The sequence below is a fragment of the Chlorella variabilis genome (assembly GCF_000147415.1).
Source record: "Chlorella variabilis unplaced genomic scaffold CHLNCscaffold_10, whole genome shotgun sequence".
Lineage (NCBI taxonomy): Eukaryota > Viridiplantae > Chlorophyta > Trebouxiophyceae > Chlorellales > Chlorellaceae > Chlorella > Chlorella variabilis.
In genome coordinates, this window is record NW_005435078.1 from 1,305,783 (window position 1) to 1,331,552 (window position 25,770).

General features: G+C 68.5%; 9 protein-coding genes across 9 annotated transcripts in view; 3 read left to right on the forward strand and 6 right to left on the reverse strand.

The window, feature by feature from the left end:
* CHLNCDRAFT_134070 (hypothetical protein) overlaps positions 1-1,577 on the reverse strand; it is a gene marked incomplete at both ends in the record, with an annotated part of 2,953 nt that extends 1,376 nt beyond the window's left edge. The window contains 3 exons of the mRNA XM_005847776.1: positions 10-621; positions 1,180-1,262; positions 1,445-1,577. Coding sequence (XP_005847838.1) covers positions 10-621; positions 1,180-1,262; positions 1,445-1,577 — 828 coding nt within the window. The remainder of the gene's footprint in view (positions 1-9; positions 622-1,179; positions 1,263-1,444) is intronic.
* Positions 1,578-1,926: 349 nt separating this feature from the next.
* CHLNCDRAFT_134071 (hypothetical protein) lies at positions 1,927-4,780 on the forward strand (the record flags this gene model as incomplete). Its single annotated transcript, XM_005847616.1, has 10 exons — positions 1,927-1,944; positions 2,112-2,168; positions 2,306-2,434; positions 2,575-2,786; positions 2,965-3,427; positions 3,631-3,713; positions 3,867-3,907; positions 4,009-4,038; positions 4,223-4,329; positions 4,565-4,780. 10 exons carry the CDS (start codon positions 1,927-1,929, stop codon positions 4,778-4,780), a joined length of 1,356 nt encoding a protein of 451 aa, XP_005847678.1.
* Positions 4,781-5,128: 348 nt separating this feature from the next.
* On the reverse strand, positions 5,129-7,725 carry CHLNCDRAFT_134072 (hypothetical protein; the record flags this gene model as incomplete). The annotated part of the gene is made up of 9 exons (XM_005847777.1): positions 5,129-5,227; positions 5,346-5,532; positions 5,653-5,843; positions 5,969-6,058; positions 6,158-6,343; positions 6,480-6,646; positions 6,783-7,189; positions 7,348-7,437; positions 7,571-7,725. 9 exons carry the CDS (start codon positions 7,723-7,725, stop codon positions 5,129-5,131), a joined length of 1,572 nt encoding a protein of 523 aa, XP_005847839.1.
* Positions 7,726-8,124: 399 nt separating this feature from the next.
* Positions 8,125-9,826, reverse strand: CHLNCDRAFT_134073 (hypothetical protein; the record flags this gene model as incomplete). Its single annotated transcript, XM_005847778.1, has 7 exons — positions 8,125-8,226; positions 8,363-8,427; positions 8,632-8,768; positions 8,874-9,070; positions 9,199-9,285; positions 9,380-9,472; positions 9,632-9,826. 7 exons carry the CDS (start codon positions 9,824-9,826, stop codon positions 8,125-8,127), a joined length of 876 nt encoding a protein of 291 aa, XP_005847840.1.
* Positions 9,827-10,262: 436 nt separating this feature from the next.
* On the reverse strand, positions 10,263-11,078 carry CHLNCDRAFT_134074 (hypothetical protein; the record flags this gene model as incomplete). The annotated part of the gene is made up of 4 exons (XM_005847779.1): positions 10,263-10,382; positions 10,516-10,647; positions 10,763-10,857; positions 11,000-11,078. 4 exons carry the CDS (start codon positions 11,076-11,078, stop codon positions 10,263-10,265), a joined length of 426 nt encoding a protein of 141 aa, XP_005847841.1.
* Positions 11,079-11,629: 551 nt separating this feature from the next.
* CHLNCDRAFT_23329 (hypothetical protein) lies at positions 11,630-13,203 on the forward strand (the record flags this gene model as incomplete). Its single annotated transcript, XM_005847617.1, has 5 exons — positions 11,630-11,914; positions 12,112-12,282; positions 12,525-12,717; positions 12,940-13,020; positions 13,151-13,203. The coding sequence occupies 5 exons, from the start codon at positions 11,630-11,632 to the stop codon at positions 13,201-13,203; spliced, it is 783 nt and encodes a 260-aa protein (XP_005847679.1).
* Positions 13,204-13,562: 359 nt separating this feature from the next.
* CHLNCDRAFT_52395 (hypothetical protein) lies at positions 13,563-15,619 on the reverse strand (the record flags this gene model as incomplete). Its single annotated transcript, XM_005847780.1, has 6 exons — positions 13,563-14,017; positions 14,199-14,466; positions 14,675-14,782; positions 14,893-15,016; positions 15,189-15,319; positions 15,422-15,619. The coding sequence occupies 6 exons, from the start codon at positions 15,617-15,619 to the stop codon at positions 13,563-13,565; spliced, it is 1,284 nt and encodes a 427-aa protein (XP_005847842.1).
* Positions 15,620-15,963: 344 nt separating this feature from the next.
* Positions 15,964-19,035, forward strand: CHLNCDRAFT_134077 (expressed protein; the record flags this gene model as incomplete). The annotated part of the gene is made up of 9 exons (XM_005847618.1): positions 15,964-16,112; positions 16,239-16,715; positions 16,889-17,033; positions 17,207-17,317; positions 17,503-17,657; positions 17,904-17,985; positions 18,189-18,406; positions 18,607-18,727; positions 18,916-19,035. The coding sequence occupies 9 exons, from the start codon at positions 15,964-15,966 to the stop codon at positions 19,033-19,035; spliced, it is 1,578 nt and encodes a 525-aa protein (XP_005847680.1).
* Positions 19,036-22,498: 3,463 nt separating this feature from the next.
* CHLNCDRAFT_52397 (hypothetical protein) lies at positions 22,499-24,712 on the reverse strand (the record flags this gene model as incomplete). Its single annotated transcript, XM_005847781.1, has 4 exons — positions 22,499-22,816; positions 22,951-24,114; positions 24,254-24,354; positions 24,667-24,712. 4 exons carry the CDS (start codon positions 24,710-24,712, stop codon positions 22,499-22,501), a joined length of 1,629 nt encoding a protein of 542 aa, XP_005847843.1.
* Positions 24,713-25,770: the final 1,058 nt, after the last annotated feature.

Sequence of the window (25,770 nt, forward strand, 5' to 3'; positions counted from 1 at the left end):
GTGCAGCACGTGGTGCACGCCGCCGTGGCTGTAGTGGCTGCGGCTGTGCTCCACGCCGCCGCTGCTGCTGCTGCCGCCCGACACGGGGGACAGCTGGTGGCCGGAGGAGGCGGTGTCCACGAGCACGGCGGGGGCGGAGTGGCGCAGCGGCATCGCGGCGCCGCCCTCAAAGGGCAGCTTCTGGGGCGTGGAGGGGCCGGCGGCGCTGGGGGGCCGCGCCGGCGCGGCCAGCCTGCGGCGCTGCGCCTGCGCCTGCTGCTGCTGCAGCTTGCGGGCGGCGGAGGAGGGCGCCGAGGGGCCCAGCTCCGCCTGGCTGCCCGCCGACTGCTTCTGCGGGCGGCGCCGCGGCTTGGGCGCGGCCGCGGCGGCCGCGGCGGCGGCCGCCTGCCGCGCCGCCGCCTGCTGCAGCTGGGCCGCCTGCCGCGCCTGCTGCAGCGGCGCGGTGGCGCTGGGCGCGGGCAGGCTCGGCGGCAGCGCCTCGCCGCCGCTGGCTGCCGCCTGGCGCTGCATCTCCGCGGCCACCTTGATGCGGTGCTTCTGCAGGTGGCTCTTGACCTGGATGGTGGTCAGCTGGGTGGAGTAGGCGCCCATCTTCTGAAGGATGGCCTTGGGCTTGGCCTCCTGCAGGCGGAGCAGGCGGGCGGGAGGGGGCGGGGAGGCAGCAGCGCGCAGGGGTCAGGCACAGGTGGGTGGAGGTTGGGAGGCTGTGGGCTGCGGCCGGGGGCCCGCGAGCACCAGCACCAGCAGCGGCGGGGGCTCAGCAGGGGCAGGGGGCAGGCCTGGACGGCCGCCCGCAAACGCGGCCGCGGCTGGGGCGCAGGCGCCGGGGCAGGCAGCAGGGGCCCTGGGCCCGCCCCAGAGCCTGTTTCGCAGGTAGCGGGCTCCAGTGGCTGCCAGCACCCCTCCCTGCCAGGGTTGCACCCGCGATCTGCGGGCCCGACTTCGAATTCAAGCCGGCCCCTCCCGTCCCTCGCACGCCCTACCCAACAACACAGGCACGGCAGGCGGGGAGGCGCCCTCGACAGCTGCCCAAAACGATGCTAGGCGGCTGGGAGGGGCCTCCCGCCTTCCGAGGGCAGGGGAGGGGCCACATGTGGGTGCCATGCCAGATCCCAGGCGCCCCAGGCCTCTCCCCGCCTTGCAGCGCCCTGGCAGCCAGTAACAGCAGCGTGGGCTCACCCAGACGCCTCCCGCCTGCTGCAGAGCCTTCAGAAACCGGGCCTCCAGGCTCCCCTTCCAAGATATCGCGCACCGCCCTCTCCCTGCAGATTGGCGGGCAATCGAGGGGTGTCAGGCCCAGATGCTGTTCCCCGAGCGCGACCAGGGCGAGGGGAGGCGGCCCCAGGGCTCCCCCCCAAATGCGCGCTCCCTTGCATGGCGCCTGCGGCCCGCCCCCGCCCTCCTCCCCGCCCCAACCCCTCCCCAGCCAGGCCCATCTGCTCACGTGAGTCGTCGTCGCTGCTGCAGTCCGCCTCCAGCTCCACAACATCTTGCGAATCCGACAGGGGCTCCTCCTCCGACTCCACCTGGCCCCAAGCCTGCCTAGACCGCTTCCCCCTGAGCGCCATCTTGTCCATGATGTTCCCCTACCCCAGGCAGTGTGGAGTGCGCACTGGGAGGGCCAGAGAAGAGGTGGCGAGGGTGTACTTCAGGCGCAGTACGGAATGCACTTGATGCTCAAAATCACCCGCCCTCAGCCGCATCGTAGCCCGAGAGCGGCGCCCGTGCACATCAGCCGTCCCCTCGCCCGCTGGAAACTGTGAGCGCTCCGATTTCACATTGCTGGTGGGAGGGGGTTGGAGCCCGTTCAGGGGTCGTTGGGACCAGCCCGGCAGCGCATGCCGTGTTGAGCAGCGTTGACGCAGATCATCGCCGCCTGGCTGCGCCTGTGGTGCCCCGCAGGCGGCATGGCGGCAACGCAGCGACATGAAGTTCCTTTTGCTGGTGGGTGGGGGCTGGCAGTGAGCGGGGTGGGAGGAGCCAGCAAGCAGGTGGATGGCAAGTGTGTGGCCCCCCCTGCATGAGCTTGCCTTCCCAAACCCCGCATGAGCTGCCGAACCGTCAGGGCCGCCACACTCCCCCCCACTGCTCCCCTTCACTCTATCGAGCAGAGCATCGAGTTCAACGCCGGCACTTTCTCCGGCAATGGCGTCTACGCCTGCAGCCAGGTAGCGCACAGTTTTGGGAGTCAGACGCTGGGCCGCCCTGCCATCCAGAGCTGCCTGCCGTCTGCTTGCCACTCGCCCGCCGTCGCTGCGCTGCCGCCGACTTCGCCGTGATGCCTGCCTGCCCTGCCTGCCTGCAGGCGAGAGCCCTGTCCCAGCTGGGTCATGAGGTGCTGGTCATCGCGGGCGCGCCGCCTGGCCACAGCAGCGCCGCGGCCGCTCCCGAGGACGGCGGCAATGGCGGCGCCGGCATGCAGCGCGTGGTGCACGTGAGCTGGCCAGCGACATGGGGCCTGCAGGAGCAGCTATTCATTTGCTGTTTTGCCAGAGATGGTGAACAGCTGAGGCCCGGCTCCACCCCAGCCTGCTCCCACCCAACCAGCCGCTGCCCCACCCGCCCTGCGCCCAGTTTGAGCTGCCGGTGTGGGGGCGCCTCGACGCGGGCTGCGGCTGGCGCGAGTACGCGGCGTGCGCCGGCGTCCCGACCGTGGCGGCCCAGGTGGCCGCCTTTGGCGCGGCCGCAGCGCTGGGCGTGGACTGGCACAGCGTGGGCGCGTATGACGCGCTGGCGGCGGCGCTGCCGGCGGCCGCGCTGCCGCCCTTTGTTTACCTAAACTACAGGTAGGCCAGCTGAGCGGTGGGGTGGGGGGGGGGTCTCTGAGCGGGCTGGGCGGGCCGAAGGGGGCGGAGGCATGAAGGGAGCAGCATTGCAAGGGGTCCATGCCTGCCATGCCTCTGCCTCCTCCCTTTCCCCGCCAGCCAAGCATAGGGCCGTGATGCCGCCGCCTGCCACCCGCAGGGTGTACCACCGCACCGCCAGCGCCGAGGAGCTGGCTGTGATAGAGGGGCGGGAGCAGCGCGCGCTGCGCCTCTCCCGCTGCTCCATGGTGCTCAGCCGCAGCGATGCCGACTACCTGCGCCGCCACTTCCCCGCCGCCACCGCCGCCGCCGCGCCGCTGCACGTGCTGCTGCCCGCGCTGCGGTCCGACATGGAGCGCCTGCCTGCGCCAGGGCTTGGGGCTGAATCCGAGGAGGCGGGCGGCGGCGGCGGGCTGGCCTGGGCGACGGGGCGCCGCCACCTGGCCTGCTGCGTGCGGCTGTCGCCCGAGAAGGAGCCCCACCGCTTTGTGGAGGTGGTGGAGGTGATGGCGGCGCGGGGCAGCCTGGAGCGGCTGGGCGTGGTGCCCGCCATGTGCGGCGCGGGCTGGAACTCGCCCTATGGTGCAGACCTGCGCCGCCGCCTGCAGCAGAACGTGCCCCAGGTGTGTGTGTGTGTGTCTGTGTGTGTGTGTGTGTGTCTGTGTGTGTGTGTGTGTGTTGTGGGGTGCCCTGAGGGCATGCCATGCATGTGCACAGTCAAGGCGAGCAGCGGTGCAGTGCAAGCTGATGTGCAGTGCAAGGATCGCTGCGTGTGCCTGCCATCTGGCCTGGCTCTGCCGCAACACGTGCACACCCCTGGCCGCAGTGCGTGGTGCACGACTCCTTCATGGGGCCAGGCGATCTGGCGCAGCTGTATGCCGCCACCCTGCTCAACCTGCACCCGCCCACGTGAGCGCGCCGCTGGCCGAGGCGGGGGAGGCGTGGAGGCAGGCGGCAGCTGTATGCTGTCACACGGGCTTGTGTCGGTGGCCCATGCATGTGTGCCACATGCACGCGTGCCAACCCTGCTGCATGCGCTCGCTGCCCTCCACTGCCCTGCAGGTACGATGCCTATGGTGAGTCAGCATCCTTCCCCTTGCTGTGTTGGTACCGCTCCTTGCGCCACCTGCCGTACCACCCACTCCCGGGTGCCTGCCAGCAACTGTGACTGAGCATGCGGCTCTGCCCCTGTATGCTGCTGCAGGTATGACGATAGTGGAGGCAGCCTCCCAGGGTGAGGCAGGGCAGTCCAGGGTGCCGCACCCATGAGCGGCTGCCTGTGGGGGCTGGGGCTGTGACCCATGCTGCGAGGCCCGCGTGCCTTTGCCCTGCCCCTTGCCTGCCCTGCCGCATGCCCTGCCGCATGTCCATCGCTGTGCCCTGCCTGCCTGAGGCGCCGCGGCCGCATGCTGCTGCAGGCGCACCCAGCCTGGTGCAGGAGGGCGGGCATGTGGGGGCCACCGACCTGCTCAGCAGCCAGGCGGGGGAGGTGTTCCTGTGCGACATGGAGCAGCCTGTGGGCCAGGTGCGCCACGTGCACGTGCGCCGCATGTGACGCTGCCCGGCAGCCGATGCCTTGCTGGCGGCGGTGGCGGGGCTGGCGGACCTCGCTGCCTGCCTGCCTGGCAGGATGCCTGCACGGCAGGGCATTGGAGCCGTGCCTGCTTTCCCGTGCCTGCTCGATACAACAGCAACGACCAGGTGACCCGCCAACCAGCCAGCCAGCCCTCCACCGCATCACCGTGCCCTCCCCTCCGCAGCTGGCGGATCTTGTGGAGGCGCTGCTGGCAGACCGGGCGCGGCTGGCGGCGGCGGGCCGCCTGGCGCAGGCCAAGGCGCGCAGCTGGACGGAGCACGACAACGCCCAGGCCTTGGTGCAGCACGTGCAGGAGGCGCTGGCCGGCGGCGAGGCGGCGCCGGCGCCGGCAGCGGAAGCGGCTGGCGGGGAGCAGGCGGCGGTCGAGGTGGCAGCCTGAGGGTGGCATGGGAGCTTCCTTGAAGCGGTTTTGCTGATGCCCGAGGTGGTGATCGTTGTGTTGCGCACTGTGTTGATTTCCTGGACTGGATTCCTGACCTATGTTTTTGCCCGGCATTCAGTGGAAATGCTGCTCCGCTGCACGGGCCCGGCCAGGATGGGCAGCCGGTATCCAAGGATGCGGCAACACATGATGCCGCGTGGCGTGTGCTTGCTTGTGCGCTGCCCCGGGTTTCCTGACAGTGTAGACCCAGCAACGGCTGTCAACATCAACATGACAGGGGCTGTGCAACAGGCAGCCAGGAGGTGGCGGCCGGCATGCGGGCGACGCCAACAGCGGCAGAGGAGTTCAGAAGCTCTGGGTCCATGTGGTGCTGGTTTCAATGTGGGCAGCCGACAGCGCCTTGCGCGCGGGCGCAGTCATGGCATCTTCACGCACCCCCAGCACCTGCCAGGGAGGCAGGGAGGGAGCAGGGTGGGCGCCTGGCTGGCACTGGTGCCGTTGCCGCCTGCAACGCACGGCCAGCGGGCTGCCATGCATGCCCCACCAGGAGCAGCGTCCGCACCTTGAGGCCCGGGGCCTGCGCCAGCAGGTGCCGCACGGCGCTGAGAGGCAGCTTGGAGTTGTCTGCCCAGATGACGTGCCGCAGGAGAGGGAAGGCAGGCAGCGTCTGCATGAGGGCAGCCGAGCGCGGGGCGCAGCCGTCGGCGCACAGCTCCTGCAGGCTGGCCGTGTAGGGGCCCTCTGGGAAGCTGCAGGCAGGCAGGCGGGGCGGCAGGGAGCTGGGCGTCGGCATGCGGGCGCTCGCTGGCCCCAGCGCAGCAGCTGCGTGAGTGGGCATTGGTGCGCTGTGCGCTGCGCTGCCTGCCGACCTGGTCAGCTGGGACTTGCTCAAGTTGAGGTATGTGAGGTGCTGGAGCTGCCAGACAGCAGCAGGCAGCGGCGTCGCATGCTGCGTGGGCACCCGCAGGTGGCGCAGCGACAGGCGCCGCAGGCGGGGCGCCGCGGACAGCACGCCAATGTCAGACGGCTGGAAGTGCCAGCCATCCTCGACGTAAAGCTCCTGCGGGCCGGAATGGCGCTGTCAGGGCATGTGCAGGTCCCCAGCACAAGACATCTGCAGCGGCGGGGCCAGCAGCTTGGGAGGCCACAGCAGCAGTACAGAGCACCAGGCTGCCAGGTGCCCACCTGCAGGTTTGCAAGGTACGGTCCGGCAGCGAGGCCTCCAAAGCTGGGTCCCACCAGGAGCCTGGTGAGGCTGGTAAGGCCCAGAAACGCCTGCACAGTCTTGCAGCACACACTCCTGAGCTCTCAAGCAGGCGTGCCAGGCCCTGGGCAGGCGCCTCGGCTGGCTGCTAGGCGCTGCCCCACGCACACCTGCGGCATCTGTCGCACAAAGTAGTTGCCCCGAAGATCCAGCTCCTCCAGCTGCCTCAGCGCAGACAGGGCCAGCGGCACGCCCTGCGGGTGCTGCTGCTCGACGCCAAACTCATCGCCAAACGCATCCACAGGCGCGTCGATGTTGTTGCCCGCCAGCAGCAGCGTCCGCAGCGAGGTGAAGTGCTGCGGCCAGATGGATGGATGCGGCAATGGCACGCTGTGGGCGCGCAGCGCGCGGCACCACCGGCATGCAAGCAAAGCGAGCATCTTGATGCAAGCAAGGCACACGCTGGCGTGAGCGGCGGGCGGGGGCCCTCACCTGCAACACGTCTGGCACCTGCGCCAGACTCTCCTCGCAGCTGCTCAAGTCGAGGCGGGCCAGGCTGGTCAGCGTGCTCCAGCCCTCCACCCCTTCAAAAGAAGTAAACACGTTGTGTGCCAGGTCGAGCGCCGTCAGGCGGGTCAGGGCAGAGAGGCTGCCTGGGGCTGCGGGCAGGGTGGGGAGGCAGGGATGCAGGTCAGCGGCCCACACAGTACCGACCCCGAGAAACGCCTGCAAGCCGCCTCCTGCACATGTGTGCCATGGCTGCCTCCTGCGCCGGCCGGCAGCGCGCGTGCCCACCCGCGCCGAAGGCTGCGTGGTGGAGCGCCAGGCTACGCAGGTTAGTGAGGCGCGACAGCTCCCCCATGCCCTCCACGCCGCCCAGGTGCTCCGCAAAGCCCTGGCACACCCCGATCTCCAGCGAGGTGAGGCAGGGGAGGGTGGTCAGCGCCTGGGGCAGCTCGGGCAGGTGGCAGTCGCAGATGGTGAGCTCCCGCAGCGGCGAGGGCCCCAGCGGCACCAGCGCATCCATCCACGGCACTTCGCAGGTGAAGGTGTAGCGCAGGCGCTGCAGGCCGGTCTCCGCCAGGGTGGCTGCCAGCGCGCAGATCAGCGGCATGAGGCACAGGTTGCCCTCCAGGCTCTCGTTGCCGGGGAAGGCCACCGACAGGCTGCGGATGCTGTGCCGCCGGCGCATCACCCAAGACCTGCGGGACGGCGCGGCTGATGTCAGGTGGCAACCGTTCCAGTTGGTGCGCCGCAGCTGGGCCCGCAGCATTCACTGGCTCCACATGGGTGCGACAGACGGCGTGGCAGGCGGCGCCAGCCTGGTGTGCGGCAGTCCGCTGGAGTCCTCCGCTCCCACCTGAGCGAATGCTGCTGGATCATGGCGGTGCGCCTGTCGAACGCCGCACCCATCATATCCTCCAGGTCCACCTCCAGCTCGGTGAAGCAACTGTTGGGATGGCATTGCGGTGTGTTTGGTGACGTGTAAACAGCGGGGGTGGGCGGTGGCTGGCAGAGGCTGCAGCGGCGGCGGCGAGGTGCGGGCCAGGCCGACGCCGCTGAGCGCATCAGGTCCGGCCTACCTGAGGCTGATGGCTTGGAACGCCCGGCAAGCCATGCTCAGCTTCACGCGATCGAGCTGAGAGGAGACCTTTGTCGCAATCGCCAAAAGCAGGTCGGGGGGCAGCGAGAGCAGGCCGGGCGCAAAGGTGCTGTGGGAGGGCCCGCTGCTGGTCATTCTGGGCGAGGTGTGTGAGCGCCTCGGACCAGACGCACCAAGCTTATGAGCAGAAGACGTGTGATACGCTCGGGCAATTCAGGGGGGGATGCGCCGACAGGCCAAAAGCCAATGCTCAATATGAGGCGGGCCCAGCTGGCGGGCGGGTGGCGCCACCGGGCAATGAATGCAACAAAGGTCTCCCCTGCGCACTCCAACTCTCCCCTGCCTTTCCATGCGGACCAGTGCATGTGTGAGGTAATGCATGTGTTTTCATTGCCCATTGAAAGGTGGCATGAGTGGGTGTGCCTCGCCTGAGGCTCCCAAGTTGCGCTTCTGCCACGCCTTACTGACAGCCGTACTGACGCAGACGTTATTCAAAGGGTGTGCAGTCAACAAGAATGGACAGGATGAATGAAATCACTTCTCCGCGCTCTCCAGATCCTCCGCGGGGTCCCTCGTGAGGTCCGCCCCCAGGAAGGTCTGCGTCTTGGGCAGGTCGGTGTCGGTGTGGTGCAGCGCCTGCGGCAGCGGTGACGGGAGGCAGCACACAAGTGGTGGCACCACAGAGTACAGGGGGTGCGGCGGCGAATGGAGGCCGCTGGCCTGGCCTCCAACTCAACGCGAGAAGAAGGGGGAAGAGGAATCGGCATCCCACCTGTATCTGGGCCTCCCCCTCCAGCAGCACCGCCTCCAGCAGGTGCCCTCCCTGCATCTTATCCTCTGCAGCAAGCCACGGCGAGGCGCATGCGTGCATGTGGCGCATGAGTGGGCAGGTGGACACAGCTGCGACAGGAAGCTGGCCAGCAAGCCCCAGCACCACATCCCTGCTTGGTTCAAAGCTCTCAGGCATTGCCACGGCTGCCAAACAAACAGGCTGGAGGGCTGCTGGCTCATTGTCGTGTGCCAGCGCCACAAGCGGCGCACCTGAAAGGAAGTGCAGGTGGAAGCCGGGGACGGTGAGGGCGGACCCCATGAAGGGCGGGCTCCAGAAGCCCACCAGCGTGCCGCTGCCCGCCCCTAGCTCAAACACCGCTTGGTCCTTGGCCACAGCCACCAGAGGCCTGCGGCAGGCAGGTGGCAGGTGCCGGGTGTGGCGGGCGGAAGGCAAGAGGAGGGACCCGCTGGTGCAGCCAGCAGGGATCAGCCAGCACCGTCTGCTGGCCCACCTGTCCACCTTTTGCTTCTTTACGGAGCGGGCGCGCAGGCTCTCAAACCGGCCGGTCAGCCGGATGGCGTAGAAGAGGTTGGGGGAGGGGAAGTGGCGCTCCAGCTCCGCCAGCAGCTGCGCACGATCCATGCGCGCCGACAGCGGCACTGTCACCGCGCGGCCTGGCTGCCACCGCGTGACGGTCATGAAGGGGGTCTGCAGGCGAGAAGGAAGGGAGGGAGGCGGTACGGTGGCGGCGTGCGGCAAGGCGTGGAGGTGGCACAGCCCGCACAGCCCGCTGCCGGCGCCACCACACACACAGCCCGCCCCGCCTCCTCCCTCACCTTCTCCGCGTCGTCTACCAGCCTGCATCTTCCCTGCCAGCCCTGCTGGTATGCCACCCCATCCAGTATCACCACCTCGCCATCCAGCTGCAGCAAGCATGGAGCAACAGACAGGTCGTGGTCGTGGCACAGTCCATGCACCCTGACGCGAGGGCACCAGCAGCCGAGCCCAGCTGCTCACGTGGTTGAGGGTGCCGATTCCAAAGTCGCCCTTGCACAGCACCTCGCCAATGGTTGTCTCACCCGTCAACAAGCCCTCAACGAGGCCGATGATCTGCCAGGGGCAGGGGGCGGCAGAAAGGCGTGGTCGAAGAGCGGCGGCGCCCAGAGGTGGCGCCGAGCCCGCATGCCGGTGGCACCCAACCCCAATTCATGCCGCTGTCACCCAATTCGACAGACATTCTCTCACATACAAATCAGCCGGGGGACTCACTGGGGAGGTCAGGTGCAGCTCTGACGACTGGTCTCGCGCCAGTCGATCGCAGCTAATACCGCTCAACCGTGACACCGAACGCCGCAGCTCCGCTACCACCTGCTCCTCAAAGGTTTGGCACTGTGCATGGGCCAGGGATTCCAGTTGCTCCACCAGGTCTGTGGGCAGTGCTAGGGTGACCTCTTTCCTGGCCATGCTGGTGTGCCTTTAGACCTGTGATTTGCCGCAGGTTGGCATAAGTGATGCCAGTTTGTCAATAATGCAGCTTTCAGCCCCCTCCCTGCTTGCCCGCTGCGCCAGCTGGAGTCCGCTGCGCCAGCTCGTCCACGAGGCGGCTACATGTGTACAACATAGGTGCGCCGCTTGTTTACCCAGAGCAGCAGAGTAAGCACGCAGCCTCAAGGAAAAAGTACTGCTTCCAGCAACCCACAGACATTGTAACAATGAGCAGCGGAAGGGGCGGGAATTGGCAGCGGGTTGAAAATGGCAGGTTGAATGAAAGTCAACGCTATAGTACAGGCAGGGCCGGGCACGACGCGGCGCCAGCATGCTTGGACGCACAAACACCATCGCCAGCAACATAAAATTGGGGGTGGAAAATGGCGGGCACGGCAGCCTTCAAGCAGCCCACTCAGAAGAAGAAGCGCAGCCGCCCATCCGCCTTCATGTTCTCGTAAATTTGGAGCATCTGATCGGGTGTCTCGACCCACACTGGCCCAACCGTGACCGAGATGTAGTTGCCCTTGGCCGACTGCGGCAGCGGGAAACGAACAAGTGCGGACATGGGCGAGATACACCCCCAAAGGCGAGCGATGCAGTGCCTGGCCCGCCAAATCGTGCTGGTCCCGACAGCCACCAATGAGCATGCTGGCACCCACACTCACCAGCCGTTGACTGATGCACTCCTCGTGCACCTTGCCCACCACCTGCTCGACACAGGCGGTCATCGCCACCACAAAGTCCTGGTTGCCGGTGCCGATGGCCTTGAAGGTGCGCTGGCCCGGGTACTCGTTCACCTGCAGTGCGGCACGGCCCATCAACCCAAAGAAAATGTGCTGCACACAGCCAGCCTAATGGGGCCAACATGTAGCACACCAACATGCCGGCGGCGGGCAGGATGCCGTTCCAGACCTGCAGGTCGAGCTCCCGCCACTTGTCCTCGTCGCTAGTGGTGTCCAGGATGACGTTGGTGCCCTGCGGCACGCGCCCCACGTTGGCCGACAAGCCTGCGGAAGGGCAAGGCGAAGATGGCCATGGTAAAGGGGAGGCAGGAACACCAAAAACAAGGCGCAGCGGCTGCACATGCCACGGTGGTAGCGGCAAGACGACAGCATGGCCCTCCCCCCGCCTGCCGGCGCCGCCCCACACCTGCTAGCGTGTTCTGCAGGGCGTCTGCTGGCGTGGCCTTCCGCTGCTGGGCAGGCCTGGAGGCGAACCCCTTGTACATTGTGTCCGATTGCTGCGCCTCCGACTCGCTGCTGCCTTCCGCGCTGCTGCACCGCGCCCCCGCTGCATGCAGCGCTCTGCCATGCCGCCGGGGCGCGGCAAAGGCAGCTATGCAGGGCGCAGCGCGCAGGTGGGAGGCCAGTGTAACGCAGCGCATGGCAAGGGGCTTCGCAAGAGAACGTCGGTAGGGCTTGCGATCGCTCGATTGGGCAAGCGGAGGCCGAAATCTTGCATTCCACCGAAGAAATCTTTCTTAAGGCGGAAAACGGCGCCCTCAAGTCCCCACAGCCGCCAGAGGTGCATCCCTGAGTACCGCCAGTGTCTGCAGGCACGCCGTGCCGGTCCTCCAGGCCCTCCAGTGCTGCATGCAAACCGAAGCCGCCGCCAGTTCCTCCTGACGCCGCTCTGCACGGCCGAATTTGCACGTCAACCGCCTCAGAGTCGTAAGAGGAGCGCGCCCAGCGGGCAGGCACCAGCGCCGCCACCCACACCCCGCCACCGGCGGCGGCGACCAGCCCCTGGCGGCCAGAGCAGCGCAGCGAGGCAGGCACCATGCCGCAGGGCGAGCACATTGAGCTGCACCGCAAGCGCTATGGGCGGCAGCTGGACCATGAGGAGCGCACGCGCAAGAAGGAGGCGCGCAGTGTGAAGAAGCGGTCGGCCATGGCGCAGCGGACGCTGGGCATCAAGGGCAAGATGCTTGCCAAGGAGCGGGCCAAGGAGAAGGCGACGATGCGCAAGACGATTGCGATGCACGAGGAGCGCGACAAGCAGCACAAGGCGGACGACGGCGCCAAGGGCTCTGCGGTGCCCGCCTACCTGCTGGAGCGTGAGCAGGTGCGCAGGCTGCGGGGTGGGGTGGGCGCGTGTGGGCGTGTGCGTGTGCAGGACGGGTGGCGTGGTGCGCTCGGTTGGTGGGACGCAGCAGGCCGGCGAGCTGCTGCCGCCGCCTGTGGCACCTCGGTGGGACCGGCAAGACACGGTTGCCCGCTGAGACGGCTCCTGCCTGACACCTCACCCTCCCGCCGCCGCAGGTTGAGCGCGCCAAGGTGCTGAGCAACACCATCAAGCAGAAGCGCAAGGAGAAGGCGGGCAAGTGGGAGGTGCCGCTGCCCAAGGTGCGCCCGGTGGCGGAGGAGGAGATGTTCAAGGTGATGCGCTCGGGCAAGCGCAAGAAGAAGGAGTGGAAGCGCATGGTCACAAAGGTGCGGGTTTAGGGGCGGGGGACCGGCGATAGGTGGAGCGGGCAGCCAGGGGCGGGAGGGCTGGCCAGCGGGCTTGCCTGGCGCATAGCGGGGCTTGGCACCAGAACCGCATGGACTCATCGGCAGGCTTACTCGGCGGCAGCAGGGCCTGTAGCTGTGGCCCCATTCCGCGGCAGCCGCCGAGAGGTTTGGCGTCGCCGCTGAGCGCTCGCCCCCTTGCCACCTTCCCGCCACGCCCGCAGGTGACGTTTGTGCCGCCCGGCTTCACCCGCAAGCCCCCCAAGTACGAGCGCTTCATCCGCCCCACGGGCCTGCGCATGACCAAGGCGCACGTCACCCACCCGGAGCTCAAGGCCACTTTCCAGCTGGAGATCATTGGGGTGAAGAAGAACCCCAACGGCCAGGCGTACACGGGGCTGGGGGTGATCACCAAGGGTGAGCGCGGGAGGGAGGAGGCCGTGGGAGGAGCAGGCAGGCAGGGGGGACAGAGGTGTGGGGAGAGGCGAGAGGCTGCAGCGGCCTGGTGGCAGGCTGTTGGGCGGTGGTGGGCCGTGCCTCAGAAGCTGGGTTGGGCGCCTCGCGAGCTGCTGTGCCGCACTTGTCGGGATGCCCCTCCCTTCCCTGGCCCACCTCGCTGTTGCCCTTCCCCTGCTGCAGGCACCATCATCGAGGTGAACGTCAGCGAGCTGGGCCTGGTGACGCCCGGCGGCAAGGTGGTATGGGGGAAGTACGCGCAAGGTGAGAGGCTGCCGCTGCGGTCGCACGCTGGAGGGCGAGCAGCTGTGTCAGCTGCTGCCGGCGCCGGTTTGTCACAGCCGGCGGGCTGGCTGACAGCGGCACTGCTGCCCCTGCCCCGCCCCTGCTGCAGTGACCAACAACCCCGAGAACGATGGCTGCATCAATGCTGTGCTGCTGGTGTGATGGGCGAGCGCTGTGCCCGACAGCCAGCCGGCATGCTGCCGCAGCCTCCTCTCCCTCCAATCAGCCGGCTTGCCAGCCCAGCCGGCGCCGGCGCCCTTGTAGCATACTCACGCTGAGACGCACTTTGTAGCATTGCTTTTCTTTCGCTCGCCACCTGGCAGCACATCGCTGCCGCGCACCCGACCCGCTTCAGCCTAGGCCTAGGACTCTCTGCCCCTCTGCTCCTAATTCCCGCTGCCCCCTTTCCTCGCTCACCTCACCCACACATCAGTCTTCCCCATACATCAGCCCCTATGCTGCCAGCACAAGCAAGTGCTCATGCCGGTTGCAAACCCTGGTAACCGTGCGCGCGCCGAGGGTCACAGCGGCGGCAGGCTGTCTTGGCAGTCATCCCCCTCGCCCTCCACCGCGCTCAGCACCGCCGCAGGCAGCTCCGCCTCGGCAGCTGCTGCCTTGCCATTGCCGCCGCCTCTGCCACGCCCCGGCCGGTTGCACGCCCCGGCCGCATTCTCGACGCCAGCCTCTGCCGCCGGGCCGGCGGCCGCCGCCGCGGGGCGCAGGCACCCCTGTGCGTCCGCCAGCGGCATGGTGATCAGCAGGTTGCCGGTGGTCTTGGAGCGGCGCGCCACGGCGGCGTCGGGCCGCACCTCTGCGGGCAGCTCCAGCTGCAGCAGGCGGCCCTTGGCCAGCAGCTGCACATACCCAGGCTGCACGTCTGCCTGGATGGCAGAGGTGTCCAGGTAGCGGCCCAGCGCCACATCCAGATCCAGGCAGGACCCGCCGGACCCCTCCTCCAGACGGTACTCCCACTTGCCTGCGGCGCAGGGGAGGAAGGGCGGGGCCGCCGTGTGAGGCGCCGCGCTGGTGGCGGGCTGGCCGGCAGGCTGGCGGCTGGTGCATGGTGGACCGGGGAGGCAAGGTTGTGCAAGGCCCGGTTGGCTGCGGGGTGCTACCCGCCGCCCCCCGCACACAGGGCCGCTCGCCTGCTGCCTCACCCTCGTTCTTCTGGTACACCGGCTGCCCCTCCACAATCTCGGGCAGCCGCTCCCGCAGCGGCGGCTCCGCCTGCGGCTCCCCAAACAGCCCCGCCGACCTCGCCCTGTCCGCCTGCCGCGCCTCCTCCGCCGCCCGCGCCTGCGCCTCCGCCTCCCGCTGCTCCAGCACGCGGGTGGCGGGGCACCAGGGGCGCCGCAGCTGCCCATCCTGCCCCACCACCCCCGTCTCGGGGATGTGCTGCGCATCCAGCAGGCTGTCGTCCTCCACCTGGTGACAGGCAGGCGGGCAGGAAGGCCAGCGGCTGGTAGGTTGCACCGGGGCTGAGACCACCACCAGGCAGCAGGCTGGCCAACCACCCCATGTCTCAGAAACACATGGGGCAGAAACGCATGTCTTTTTTGGCCAGCCAGCACATGTGCCGGAACCGCATGCCGTGTGAGGCAGTGCTGGGACTGAACGCTGCGCCAGCGCCCACCTGCGCCGCCTGTTCTGGGTCCACTCCCTCTGCCAGCAGCTCGGCGCGCAGGCGAGCCTCCAGCGCCGGCAGCTGCTGCGCCGCGGCGATGCGCTCCGAGGGCAGCACCTGCGCGGGGGGGCGGGGAGGCACACCACCCCTCCACAGCCTCAGCCAGGCAGGTGGGGAGGCACCCACTTGCACTGCGGCGGGCCAGCCCACAGTCCCACCGCGCCCACCTGCTCTCCATCCAGGCTCTGCAGCCTGGGCAGCGTGCCCACCACATATGCGCGGTACCCCGGCCACTTGGTGCACGGGTTGCCCAGCAGGCTCAGCTCCTGCAGCCGCTCATTCTCCCGCAGACTGCAGGCAGGCAGGCAGCGGCTCCCTGTCGGTGCAGGTCGCCCAGGCGGGCGGGTGACACCGCCAGCGCCAAGCAGCTGTGTGGCCTTGTGCCTGCAGGGCGACACTCAGAAGGCACAAATCAGCTCCATCCATCAGCTGCTGTCGCCGCCCAATGCTGCCGCCGGTGCACCTGCTCAGGCTGAGCAGGCCCGCCTTGTCCACAAAGTTGGCGGTGAGGTCCAGGCGCTGCAGCGACTCGCAGCGCTGCAGGTTCTGCACCCGGCGGATGTTGTTCAGCGCCAGGTTCAGCTGCTCCAGCTCCTGCAGCATGGAGTCGGCGGCATGCAGCACAGGGCGCAGTCGTGAGGCGCCGGCGCCCCGGGCCTGTGCACGCTCCCGGCGCATTTCCGCCACAGCGCGCACCTTGAGCCTGTGCAGCTGCTCTATCTTGGGGATGATGTTGTTTTGGAGATACAGGATGCGCAGGTGCCGACAGCACTGGTTGAGCAGCTCTATCCGCTCGATGCCCTGGGCGTGCAGGGCAATCTCCTCCAGCGTGCGCAGGATGCCGTCATTGTGCTCCGCCCGCTTGACCAGCAGGGCCTGGGTGATGCGAGTCATGTGGGGGTTTGACTGAGTGGCGGCACGCAGCGGGGGTGCCCAGGCGACCCAGCGGCACATGCAAGACGCCACACAGGCGTTGAATTGAAGGGGAACGGGCCCGGCCTCCCTCCGCCACCTGGCGGGGCCACATTTAGGGCACACGTCGGAGGCCGCATTCTGTACATGCCTTCCGCCTGCCTACGTTCATATCAGTGCCACAGCGTTGCTTGTGCAGCTGCCAAGCTTGGGTCTGGGCCGTTGCCAGGATGGCGGCGTTGTCTGCGGCAGCCCTGGGGCTGTCTGGCCTCGCCAGCCCGCTCATGTTTCGAAAAGAAGGCTGCAGAGTGCGGCGGGGGCGGCCCATGGCCACCCTGAGCTACCGAGCCGACCACCAGGAGCGCGGCTCTCGGGGACAGCAGTGGGCCAAGCCCCAGGTCGTGCCACCCCACCCCAACGGCTCGGGGGAGCACCTGATAGAGGAGCCCACCCCCGGCGAGGAGGCGCTGCAGCGGTGAGCGCGGCCGCCCGTCGGCTGTCGCTCGGCCGCCCGCTGCCAGTCGTCGCTGCTCCTGCCACGGCCCCCAGCTCCCCTCCTCTCATCCCCTGCCCCTGCACCCCGGCCTGCCGCTTCCTGCAGAGCCGTGCAGCAGCTGCAGGCGGACAACGCGGAGCTGCAGGCGGAGGTCCACCACCTGGCAGCCACGCTGCGCGCCGCGCTGGCCTCCACCCCCGACTCGGGCCAGTCTGGCACGCTTGACGCAGACGAGCTGCAGCAGCAGCAGGCCGCGGCGCAGCGCTTCCTGGAGCAGCAGTGCCAGGGCGCCGACCACCTGATGCTCGACCTGGAGCAGCACGACCACTCCCACCTGTGCCTGCACCCAGACGGCGCCGCCTGGCAGAGCGGCGCCTACGACGGCGCCTCCAGCGCCAGCCTGCTGTCCTCCCTGGACGGCGGCCCCGCGGCGGCCCCGGTCTACCACCAGCCCCCCAGCGTGTCCCAGGCCACGCTCAGCTGCTCCATGCAGCACCCGGGCTCCATCTGCTGCAGCAAGCTGAGCAGCACGCTGGACCCCGGCGGCGCCGCGTGCACCATCAGCCTGCACACCACCGCCAGGTGCGCCGCACGCACGCGCCCACCCGCTCGCCGGCCGCCTCTGCTGCTCCTGCCGTCGCAGGCTTCCCATTGCTCCTCTCAGCGGCTTACCTGCCGTCACTGATCTGCTGCCACCTCCCAGCCGCCTGCCCTGCCCTGCCCTGCCCCTCCCGCCACACGCACGCTCGCCGCAGGTGCACCGCCGACGGCACCACGGTGCGCCGCCACCTGGCGCCAGAGGAGCTGCGTGCGTTGGCGGCGCATGCGCTGGTGGGAGCCGCACACTCCTTCTCCCAGGCCTCCACAGCAGACTACCGCGCCAAGCTGGGGCTGCTGCAGGTGCGGGGTCGCGGGGCGTCGCGCCCCGCCTGGGGACTTGCTGCAGCGCTGGCAGCCCTGCCGCGCCCCTACCAAGCTAGCCATCTGCTGGAGGGCCATGTTCGCATGCTTGCCCCGCCCGTGAGCTTGCCTGCGGCACCCCATACCCTGCCCCGCCTGCCTGCTGGGTGCAGGTGGTGGCTGCCCGGCACGCCGACCTGGTCCGCGTGCTGGAGCAGGGCGTGGTGATCTGCGCTGAGCACACGCAGCCCTCGCAGTTTGACCACAAGAGCTACCTGCTCACGGTGAGGCAGCAGCCCGGGGGCGAGGCACGGCCGGCTGGCTGCGGGGCGCTCTGATGCGGCGGCAGGGGGCGGGGCGCGGCCCTGCCGTGCATGGCACGACGATGCCACGCAGTAGCCGGCCCTGCGCCGCGCCTCGGCCTTCTCTGCAACGCCGCGCGGCCCCGCCCGCCCCGCCCGCCCCGCAGCTGCAAGACCCGCACACCGCGCAGCGCGTGCACGCCATCTACAAGCCGCGCGTGTATGGCGACGCGGGCGGCTGGCACCGCACGCCCATGGAGTGGGTGGCCTACCGCCTCAACCTGCTGCTGGGCCTGGACCTGGTGCCGCCGGTGGCCTACAGGTGGGCGGGTGGGCCCCGGGTGGGGGCACCGGGTGGGGGCACCGGGTGGGGCTGGGTGGGGCCCGGGTGGGGAACACCGGGTGCGCTGCTGGCTGGCAGCAGCATGCCCCGGTGCCGAGGCAGCGGAGAGGGCCATGCAGGCTGCGCCCGGCGAGCGGCTGGGCGGGGCACAGGCAGCCGGCAGCCGTGCTGGGGTGGCGAGGGTGCCGACGTGTGTTGGCTTGGCTCTCGGCGCCTGCCCCGCAGGACCGCGCCGCTGACGCTCAACCTGGGGGGCGAGGAGGAGGAGCTGGTGTTCCAGGAGGGGGCCATGATGCTGTGGGTGGAGGTGGGTGCGGGGCCTAGGCTGGCGCCGCCAGCGGCGGCATGCCCGACCCGCTCCCTGGCGTGGCAGCGGGCCGCCTCCCCCTCCTCGCCCCTCCCTCCCGGACGCCCCAGCCGCCGCGCCGATCGCTGCACGTGCCCCCACACACATATACCCCCCCCCACACACACACACACCACACACGCTTCCTGCCCTTCCCGCTGCAGCACTGCAAGGAGCTGCGGGAGTACCCGCAGCGCGAGTGGGGCGTGGACCCCGCGGTGCTGCTGTCCGACACGCGCGTGCTGGACGTGCTGCTGCACAACTCGGACCGCCACCACGGACACTTCCTGCTGGGGCCGCACTGGGCGCAGGGGCGGGAGCGGGGCGGGCACTGGGAGGGCGTGCCGCGGCCGCTGCTCATCGACCATGCCGCTTCCTTCAGGTGGGCCTGGGCCTGGCCTGGGCCTGGCTGGCCAAAGCCGTGGGAGGGCTCGACCGGGGTCCTGTAGTCGGCTTGTGAGAGCCAGGCTGCGCGCGCTGCGCAGCCCGCCAGCGGCGGCCGAGCGCCGGGCAGCCGCCGGGCGTCGGCGGGGCCCAGCGGGAGCCGAGCGCCGCTGCTGCCGCGTGCCTGCGCGGCTGCAGGAAGGAGGCTGTGGTGAGCATGGAGCACGAGAACGCCTTCTCCACCGGCGCCGTGCGCTGCGTCTCCGCCTCCACCTACCTCCGCCTCCGCTTCCTCGACTCCCACACTGTCTCCGAGGAGGTGAGGGCAGGGGGGCGCCGCCGCCCTGCAGCTGAGCTGCCTGCACAAGTGCAAGGCAAAACAAGCCGGCCCTGCGCCTCCTTTGGGCTGCTCGCTCTGCTCTGCGCCTCGAGCCTGCTAGTCTCCCCACTCGTCCCGCGCCCCCACCCGCCTGCCCCACCCCGCGCCCGCCCGCGCCCGCCCCGCAGCTGGGCCACCACCTGTCGCGCGCCGAGCAGCGCGCCCTGCTGCACCGCCGCGACTACGTGCTGCACTACTTTGACGACCTGGTGGCCAGCCAGGGCTACGCCGCCACGGTGCGAGAGTGAGGGGCGGATGGCGGCGCCGGCCAGGCGCCCAGGCATGACCCCCTGATTGGCGTTGTTATGGCGCGCGAGCGACGGGTGGCGGCGGCCCCGGAGCCCCGCAAGAAGCGTGCGTGGCGCTGCCCAGGCGGCGCCCGCTCGGTTGCACGCCGGCGGCCCCAGCGCCGCGGAACGGCGATTTCGTCAGCATCAACGTATGTGATTCCTGCTCCAACACCCCCCTCCGTTTTTGTTTTTTTCCCGTCCCATGCTCTCTGCACCCCATTTTCCGGCAGGTTTGCTGCCGTGCTAGCGTGCTGCTTTTGTGTGCTTTTCCGCAGCTGCCATCATGCCATGGCTACCCAAACACATGATGCTTACCTACCAAACGCCCTCCCACCCGCACCGCACTTGCTCACTGCCTCCCTTGTCGCATGCCGCTCCCTTTCTGACTGACTTTGAACTGTATTCGTTGCGCCTCCAGTTGCTGTAGCGAGGCCCGCATGGCGGCGCTCGAGCCCGCCTGATCTTGAGCGGTGCTGGCCAGCACCCTCAGTGGCCTGGCGCATACTCATGTAGCGTAGGACCTGAAGCACTGGCATGATGTTGCTTGGCTGCGGCCCGGCTGTCACACTATGATGTAAACATTACTAATTTGAGAGCATGGCGGCCCCGCAGAACACAGGCGAAGACAGAGGGCCCGGGCAGTCGGCACTGGATCTGTGCGCGGATTGCGGGCCCGCCCTGCTGTCATGATGGCAGCACAAGCGTGAGGGTGACCCTCGTCACGCAAGGCTGGGCTCTGAGCCGAGGAACCACGGAGAGGCTGGGCTGCCTGGCAGCGCTGGAAGCGTGTAGCTGATGGGGCATGGCTGCTTGCTGTTGGCGAGCGGCATCATTGGGCTCCTGCCGCTCACCCTGCCAGGCCTGCCGCAGAGGCTGTGAGGCGGGGAGCCGTCCTGAAAGCAGCGCGGAACCAGGATCTGCCGCCTGCTGCTCAGCGCCCCCAGCAGCGACGCGCCTGGGCTGTGCCTGCCAGGCCCGTGCCTGCTAGGATGGCAGCCGCGGCGGCTGGCCCTTGGTGGGCATGGGCCATCGCCATCTGCCCCGCCACCACCGCGGCGCACAGGGCCGCACCAGACACGCCCCGCCTGGCTGCCTGGGCCAGCGAAGGCTCCGCATCGGCTGGCAGCAGCGCCTCCAGCATCGGAAGCGTCATGGACAGAGCACCTGCGCTGGCGCCACCACTGCCGCCACCAGGCGGACCAGTCACGCAAGCAGCAACGGCTGCAAGCACCAGCAACAGTCCGTCGACGCCCGGCAGCAGGTGACCCAGGCCTAGGCCCGACTGGCTGCCACTCCCCTGCAGAGGCAGCCACACAGGGAGGGGAGGGTGGCGGGTTTGAACAGCCAGGGCAAGGAAGAGGGGCTGCTGTGGCAGACACATGTGACAGCCGCAGCGCAGCTCCTGCTGCATACATACAGGCTGAGGCGGACCTGTGCCTGCTCGGATGCGTGCCGGCCCTGCTGCCGCCAGGCTTGACCCGCCGCCAGCACCAGCTCTGGCATGAGGCGCAGGGCAGTCGGGGTAAAGGGCGGGCTTTCGTGTGTCGATGCTGGTTCAGGCAGCGCATCCCGGTTTGGCTGGCCTCTGCCGTGGGTGTGTCAGGTGGCCCCACAGAGCAAAGGGCCTTGGGACATTGGGAAACCCAGCAGGCAAGCCTCTGCCTCGCCTGGAATGCGGTCCAGCACTCTTGGACAAACAGCGGGAAGCCGCCGCCACCAGTCGCGCCTGGCGGTGCCGGCCTAGAGGCAGCGGCCAGAGGCGAGGCTGGGCCTACCAGGACCTCGGTCTGCTCACTGGCGCCTTGGGGCTGCTCCTTGCTGAGCAGCTCAGCTGCCGACACCATCAAGGCCAATGGCGCGAGCGCTGCCCCCTGCTTGGGAGCCATGGCACTTGGACGTGCGGCGTCTGGTGCTGTGCGTCCCTGGCGGCAGGAGCTGCCTGGGGCCCTGAGCCTGGCATCTCTGGGCGCCCCCTGACTCGCTCAGGCACAGCTTGGTGCCAGCACTTCGAGAGCAGGGACAGAGCCTTGGATATGACTAGGTTAGCAGCTGCCGGGTGCACTACCCTCCAGCGGAGCCAAGAAGGCATGCAGGTCCAGCGTGGTTCAACCAGCCTCTTCCTGAGGTGAACCACCAGGCTGGCATTGCGGTGGCAGCGGCGGCGGCGGCGGCGAATGGGGCGTCCAAAGAGCTCAGGCCGCATGCCCGGCAGCCGCCCGACCCCTCAGCCGCAGGGCGACTCTGCATCACTCGCTTGCGCTGCTTCTGTGATTTACATGGCACCGTGCCATCTCACACGGTGACCCGTCTCCGGCCGCCAAGTGCCCACTTGCAGCTGAGCGGCCAGAGAGAGACCTGCTGGCACCACTGCTCAAACGGCACCTTGGGGCCTCCAAAAGGAGAAGTGCAGCAGGGAAAGAAGTCAGGGTAGAGGACGGGGCTTGATCATTTGCGGGGCGAGCGCCTGCAGTTCTTCAGGTGATTAGAATAATGAAGAGGACAGGTTCGATATAAAGGTAAAGGTGGGGAAGAGCCTCCACAAGCTTCACTTCCCGGTTTTAACGTCTAGCTTTAGACCATTATTTGATCTGCCCGACGCGCCAAGTGCAGTACCCCCCACTAGTAGTGAATGGGTCCCGGGGAGGCCTGTGCCGAAGCCTTGGCGATTCTATTAGGCGTTCCCGAAGGAATTGGCTTGGATATAAAAATGCACGGGTACACGATAGTAGCGGAAACATGGAGAGGATGTGAACAAGGGTGCACGGCATCAAGAGGTGGGGCAAGGGGGGGCAAGGGGGGGCTGTCGTCTGGTTTGCCCAGCGGGTCAGCGGGCATTGTAACGGCCTGCAGAGGGCACCATTGAGGTGCTGGTTCAGGCCTGAGGACGTTGAATACCAATCAAAAAGCAAGGATGGGGAGAGAAGCGAAAAGCTGTCGAAAGTGACCGGGTACTTGAGCTTTGGCGATGACCGCAGGGGGCACAAATTCGTGCTGGTCAGGGGTCTGGGGGAACACTAAGTGCCAAGAGAAAAACCATAGAAAGGAGGCGATGAGCAATCGAAAGGAGAAATGCAGCCATGCTGTCTTATGGTGGGCTGACTTTTCGGTGGAGCATTGCGCAATGCGGCACACATGCTCACAAGCAAAACAGTGCAACTACTTGTACAGTGAAGTTAATTGGAAACTGCTCCTGCGTCAGGGCAGAGGCGGGTAGCAAGGTACGGAGCAGGTTTGGTACAATGCGGAAGAGATGGGACGAGGTTGGTGTGTGTGTGTGGTAGGGGAGGAGGGCAGGCCAGCATGCAGCTGACAGATTAAACAGCCGTTGCTTTATTTATTCGATTATTGACTGTGGCCCCACACAGATCAGGGGCCAAACTTGTATTCCCATGGTCGAGAGCAGCACTACGCGCCGTGCGGTTTAGAACGCATGGGCAGCGCCGTACTGGGGCCTGGTGCAGCTGCCGCGCTCCTCCAGCTGCTCGGCCCCGCCGCCAAACCATTGCTGCTGTGGCGCGGGGTGGGCGGGCTGCAGGCCGGCAAAGAGGTCCCCCTCGGGCTGCCCCAGCTGGCCCCCCAGCTCAGGCTCTGCCAGCCGAAACTCGCCGGCCATGCCGCTCCCCAGGCCGCCCAGCGGCGCATCCGCCTCGGCCACGCCCTCCGCCTCCATGCCCATCCCCGTGGCTGTGTCCAGCAGGTCCTGTGTGCTGAAGGAGAGGGCGTCCAGGCTGGGGCAGAGCTGCAGAGGGCAGCGAGCACCAGCAGCAGCGATGACAGCGGGTGATGCGGGATGCGGCCTTGGGGCTTCTGCCAGCACCGGGAGCAGTGAGCAGGCCCCCCTCCCCACCCCTCAGCCACCCTCAGCCCACCTACCTGCAGGGACAGCGGTTGTGGTTGCAATGAGCTGCATGGTGCGTCCACGGAACTGGGCGCTGGCAAGCTTGCGCCGCCGCATGCTCCGTGGTAAGCATGCGGCGCCGCCGCTGCCTGCGCGGCGGCGCCTGGCCACACCTCCCGCCAGGCCTCTTGCACCTGCGCCTCCTGCGGCGTCTGCGTGCGCAGGCGCAGCGCCTGCTGCAGCTGCTGCTGCAGCTGCTGCTCGTGGCCGTCTTGCTGCGCATGCAGGCGCTGCTCCCATGCCTGCTGCTCCTGGCGCTGGCGCTGCTCCCAAGCCTGCTGGTCACGCAGGCGCCGCTGCTCCCACGCCTGCTGCTCCAGGCGCCTCTTGCTCTCCCACTCCTGCCACTCCTGCCACTCCTGCCGCTCCTCCCTGCGCGCCGCCTCGTCTGGCCGCGCCGCCGGCCGCTGCGCCAGCTCGCGCTGCTGCTGCTGGCGCTCCAGGTCGGCTATCCCATCCTGCAGGTCTGAAATCGCGCGGCCCAGCCGCACGCCCCCCCCGCTTCCACTCCCACTGTGCTGCTGCGACCGTGGGGGCGGCGGGAGCGGCAGGGAGGCCGCGGTGGGCCTGTGCCTCTGGTGCGGGGCCGGCGCTTTCTGCAGCCGCCCGCCGCTCTTGCCGCTGATGGGCCGGTGTGGCAGGAGCGGCGGCGGCATGGAGGTGGCAGCGAGCCGCCGCCGCTGGTGCGGCGCCTTTCCGAGTGTCTGCGCCTGCGTCTGGAGCCCCCGCTTGTGGTGCTCCGAGGAGGCAGGCCTGCCGCCGCCGCCCGCCGGGTGGCTTCCCTGTCGCAGCAGTGCCTGCACGGCAGCGCACCACTCCTGCTGCTCCCGGCGCTGCTGGTGCAGCTGCACCTGCTGCCGCTCCAGCTTCAGCAGCAGCAGGCGCCGCTCTCCTTCCGGCGCCACCACCACTGCAGAGGGCAGCGTGGCGTGGTGCGGGGGTGGCCGGGGGTGGTGCCCCAGCCGCGGCTGCAGGCGCTCCTCTAGCGGGGCGGAAAAGGAGCAGTGGGGGGGCGGGTGAGCCTGCTCCGGGTGCTGCCCCCACGGGTGCTGCTGCCCTGCTGGCAGCTCCTGGTGGAGCGGCGGCGTGTGCTGGCCCTGCGGGCTGCCGCCTGTGACCGTCACCTGCCCCTCCACACGCTGCAGCGACAGGCAGCCGGGGTTTGGCGCACTGTCAAAGCAAGGACGAGCGAGGTGGGCAAAGGCAGGCTCCTGGGAGCGGCACAGGGGCACCGACGCGGCAGCTGGCGGCGGGCACGAGCGCAAGCTGCGGGCTTACGCTTGCCTGCAGGCGGGGCGGAGGATGCTGCAGCTCGCTCCACTCCAACACATCCATACGGGATTCAAGCATGCAAATGTTAAAGCTGGGGTTGGCATGCACTGCAGCAGGGCCGGGAAGAGGGAGGGCACTGCTAGGGGTTGGCAGAGCCATGCTCAGACGAGCGCCGCTATGTGGCCGCTGGGTACTGAGCGCCCAGCTGCCGGCTGCCCCTGGCTCGCTGCAACTGGCCTCCAAGGGGGTTTCCTCGCAAGATGGCAGCCACGGAGCTGTGAGCGGTGGGCGTCTTCCACCCATCCGTCCATTCCGCACATGCCACGTGCCCGCAGCCACCAGGAGCTGCCAGAGGCGAGACGGGGGCTCACCTCTCGACTATGATTGGTCAGAAGGGTTCAAAGGAAGGCCTGCAGCACCGAAAGTTTGGGATACTGGTTTGCAGAACGACTTGCGGACAGCCATTGTGGCGGCCTCTGACCCTACCCCGACGCCCCCTAGCACTGCAAACCCCACCTCGACAAGATCTTTACCCCTGCAGAGCCCCTCAGGGCCTGGCGCGACGTGCTGCGCTTCCGGCTCTCCTCGCTGAAGCTACGCCCTCGAAAGCGACTCCCTCCTTCGTGTGCGGGGGTTACAATGCAAGTGGTGTTCACGATTATAGCCAGGGGGGCTGGCGTACCTTTGCCCGCAATTGAGAGATACGGCATCTGGGGTTTGGAAAGGCGCCGAATGGCGACAGTTTCGCGCGTGCGTGAACTTGCGCCTTGTGTCTGTATCGCAAGATGGCGCCCCTGAAGTTTGGCGTGAACTGGCGGGTGGAGCTGCTGCCAATGGGCGCCAGGCCGTTTGCAGTTGCGCCAGGCTTGCGCCATTTTGCGGCTCAGCCAGTTTGCGCCATTCGACGAGAGCTGCCGGACGCCAATTGACGCATGCATTGCAGCTGCGCCAACTCACGTCCCATGGCGGCTGGGATGCCGCCATGCTTGGCTGAACCTCCACCATGGGCACCCCGCCACTCCTTTCTCGCCCCATCTCTTGCAACTTTGTTACAAAAACTCGCAGCTGGCTCGTACTGCGAGCGGCCATGGCCTGGGTGGGGCAGCCATGCAGGAGGTGCAAGCCCTCTCGATCTCGCCGCCGTTGCAGTAGTACGCATCCATTCATTCATTCAGCACACAGACCGGCCGCCTCTTGCTCGAGGGCGGCCCACTTTGGCCTGGGCAGCCCGGGCCGCCCTCCCCCCCGGGCGCATGTTCGGTGTTGGAGGGGTGTGCCCAGCGATAGGGGGCCCCTGAAGGCATGCGCCGAGGCCGGGAAGCGTGGTTCGGCGCTGCTGCACGCTTGGCGATTTGAACAGAACCACGTGCCGCCGAGCTGCGGCCGCAGTTTCCGGCCCACGGTCTACGGTCGCAGCCACGGGACTCGGCGGCACGGCGTTTGGGCCCAAGCTTGCTGCCGCCGCCGCCGTGCCCGGGGGGCAGCGCGGCGGCAGCGGGGGCACGCTGCGACGCCCCCGTGCT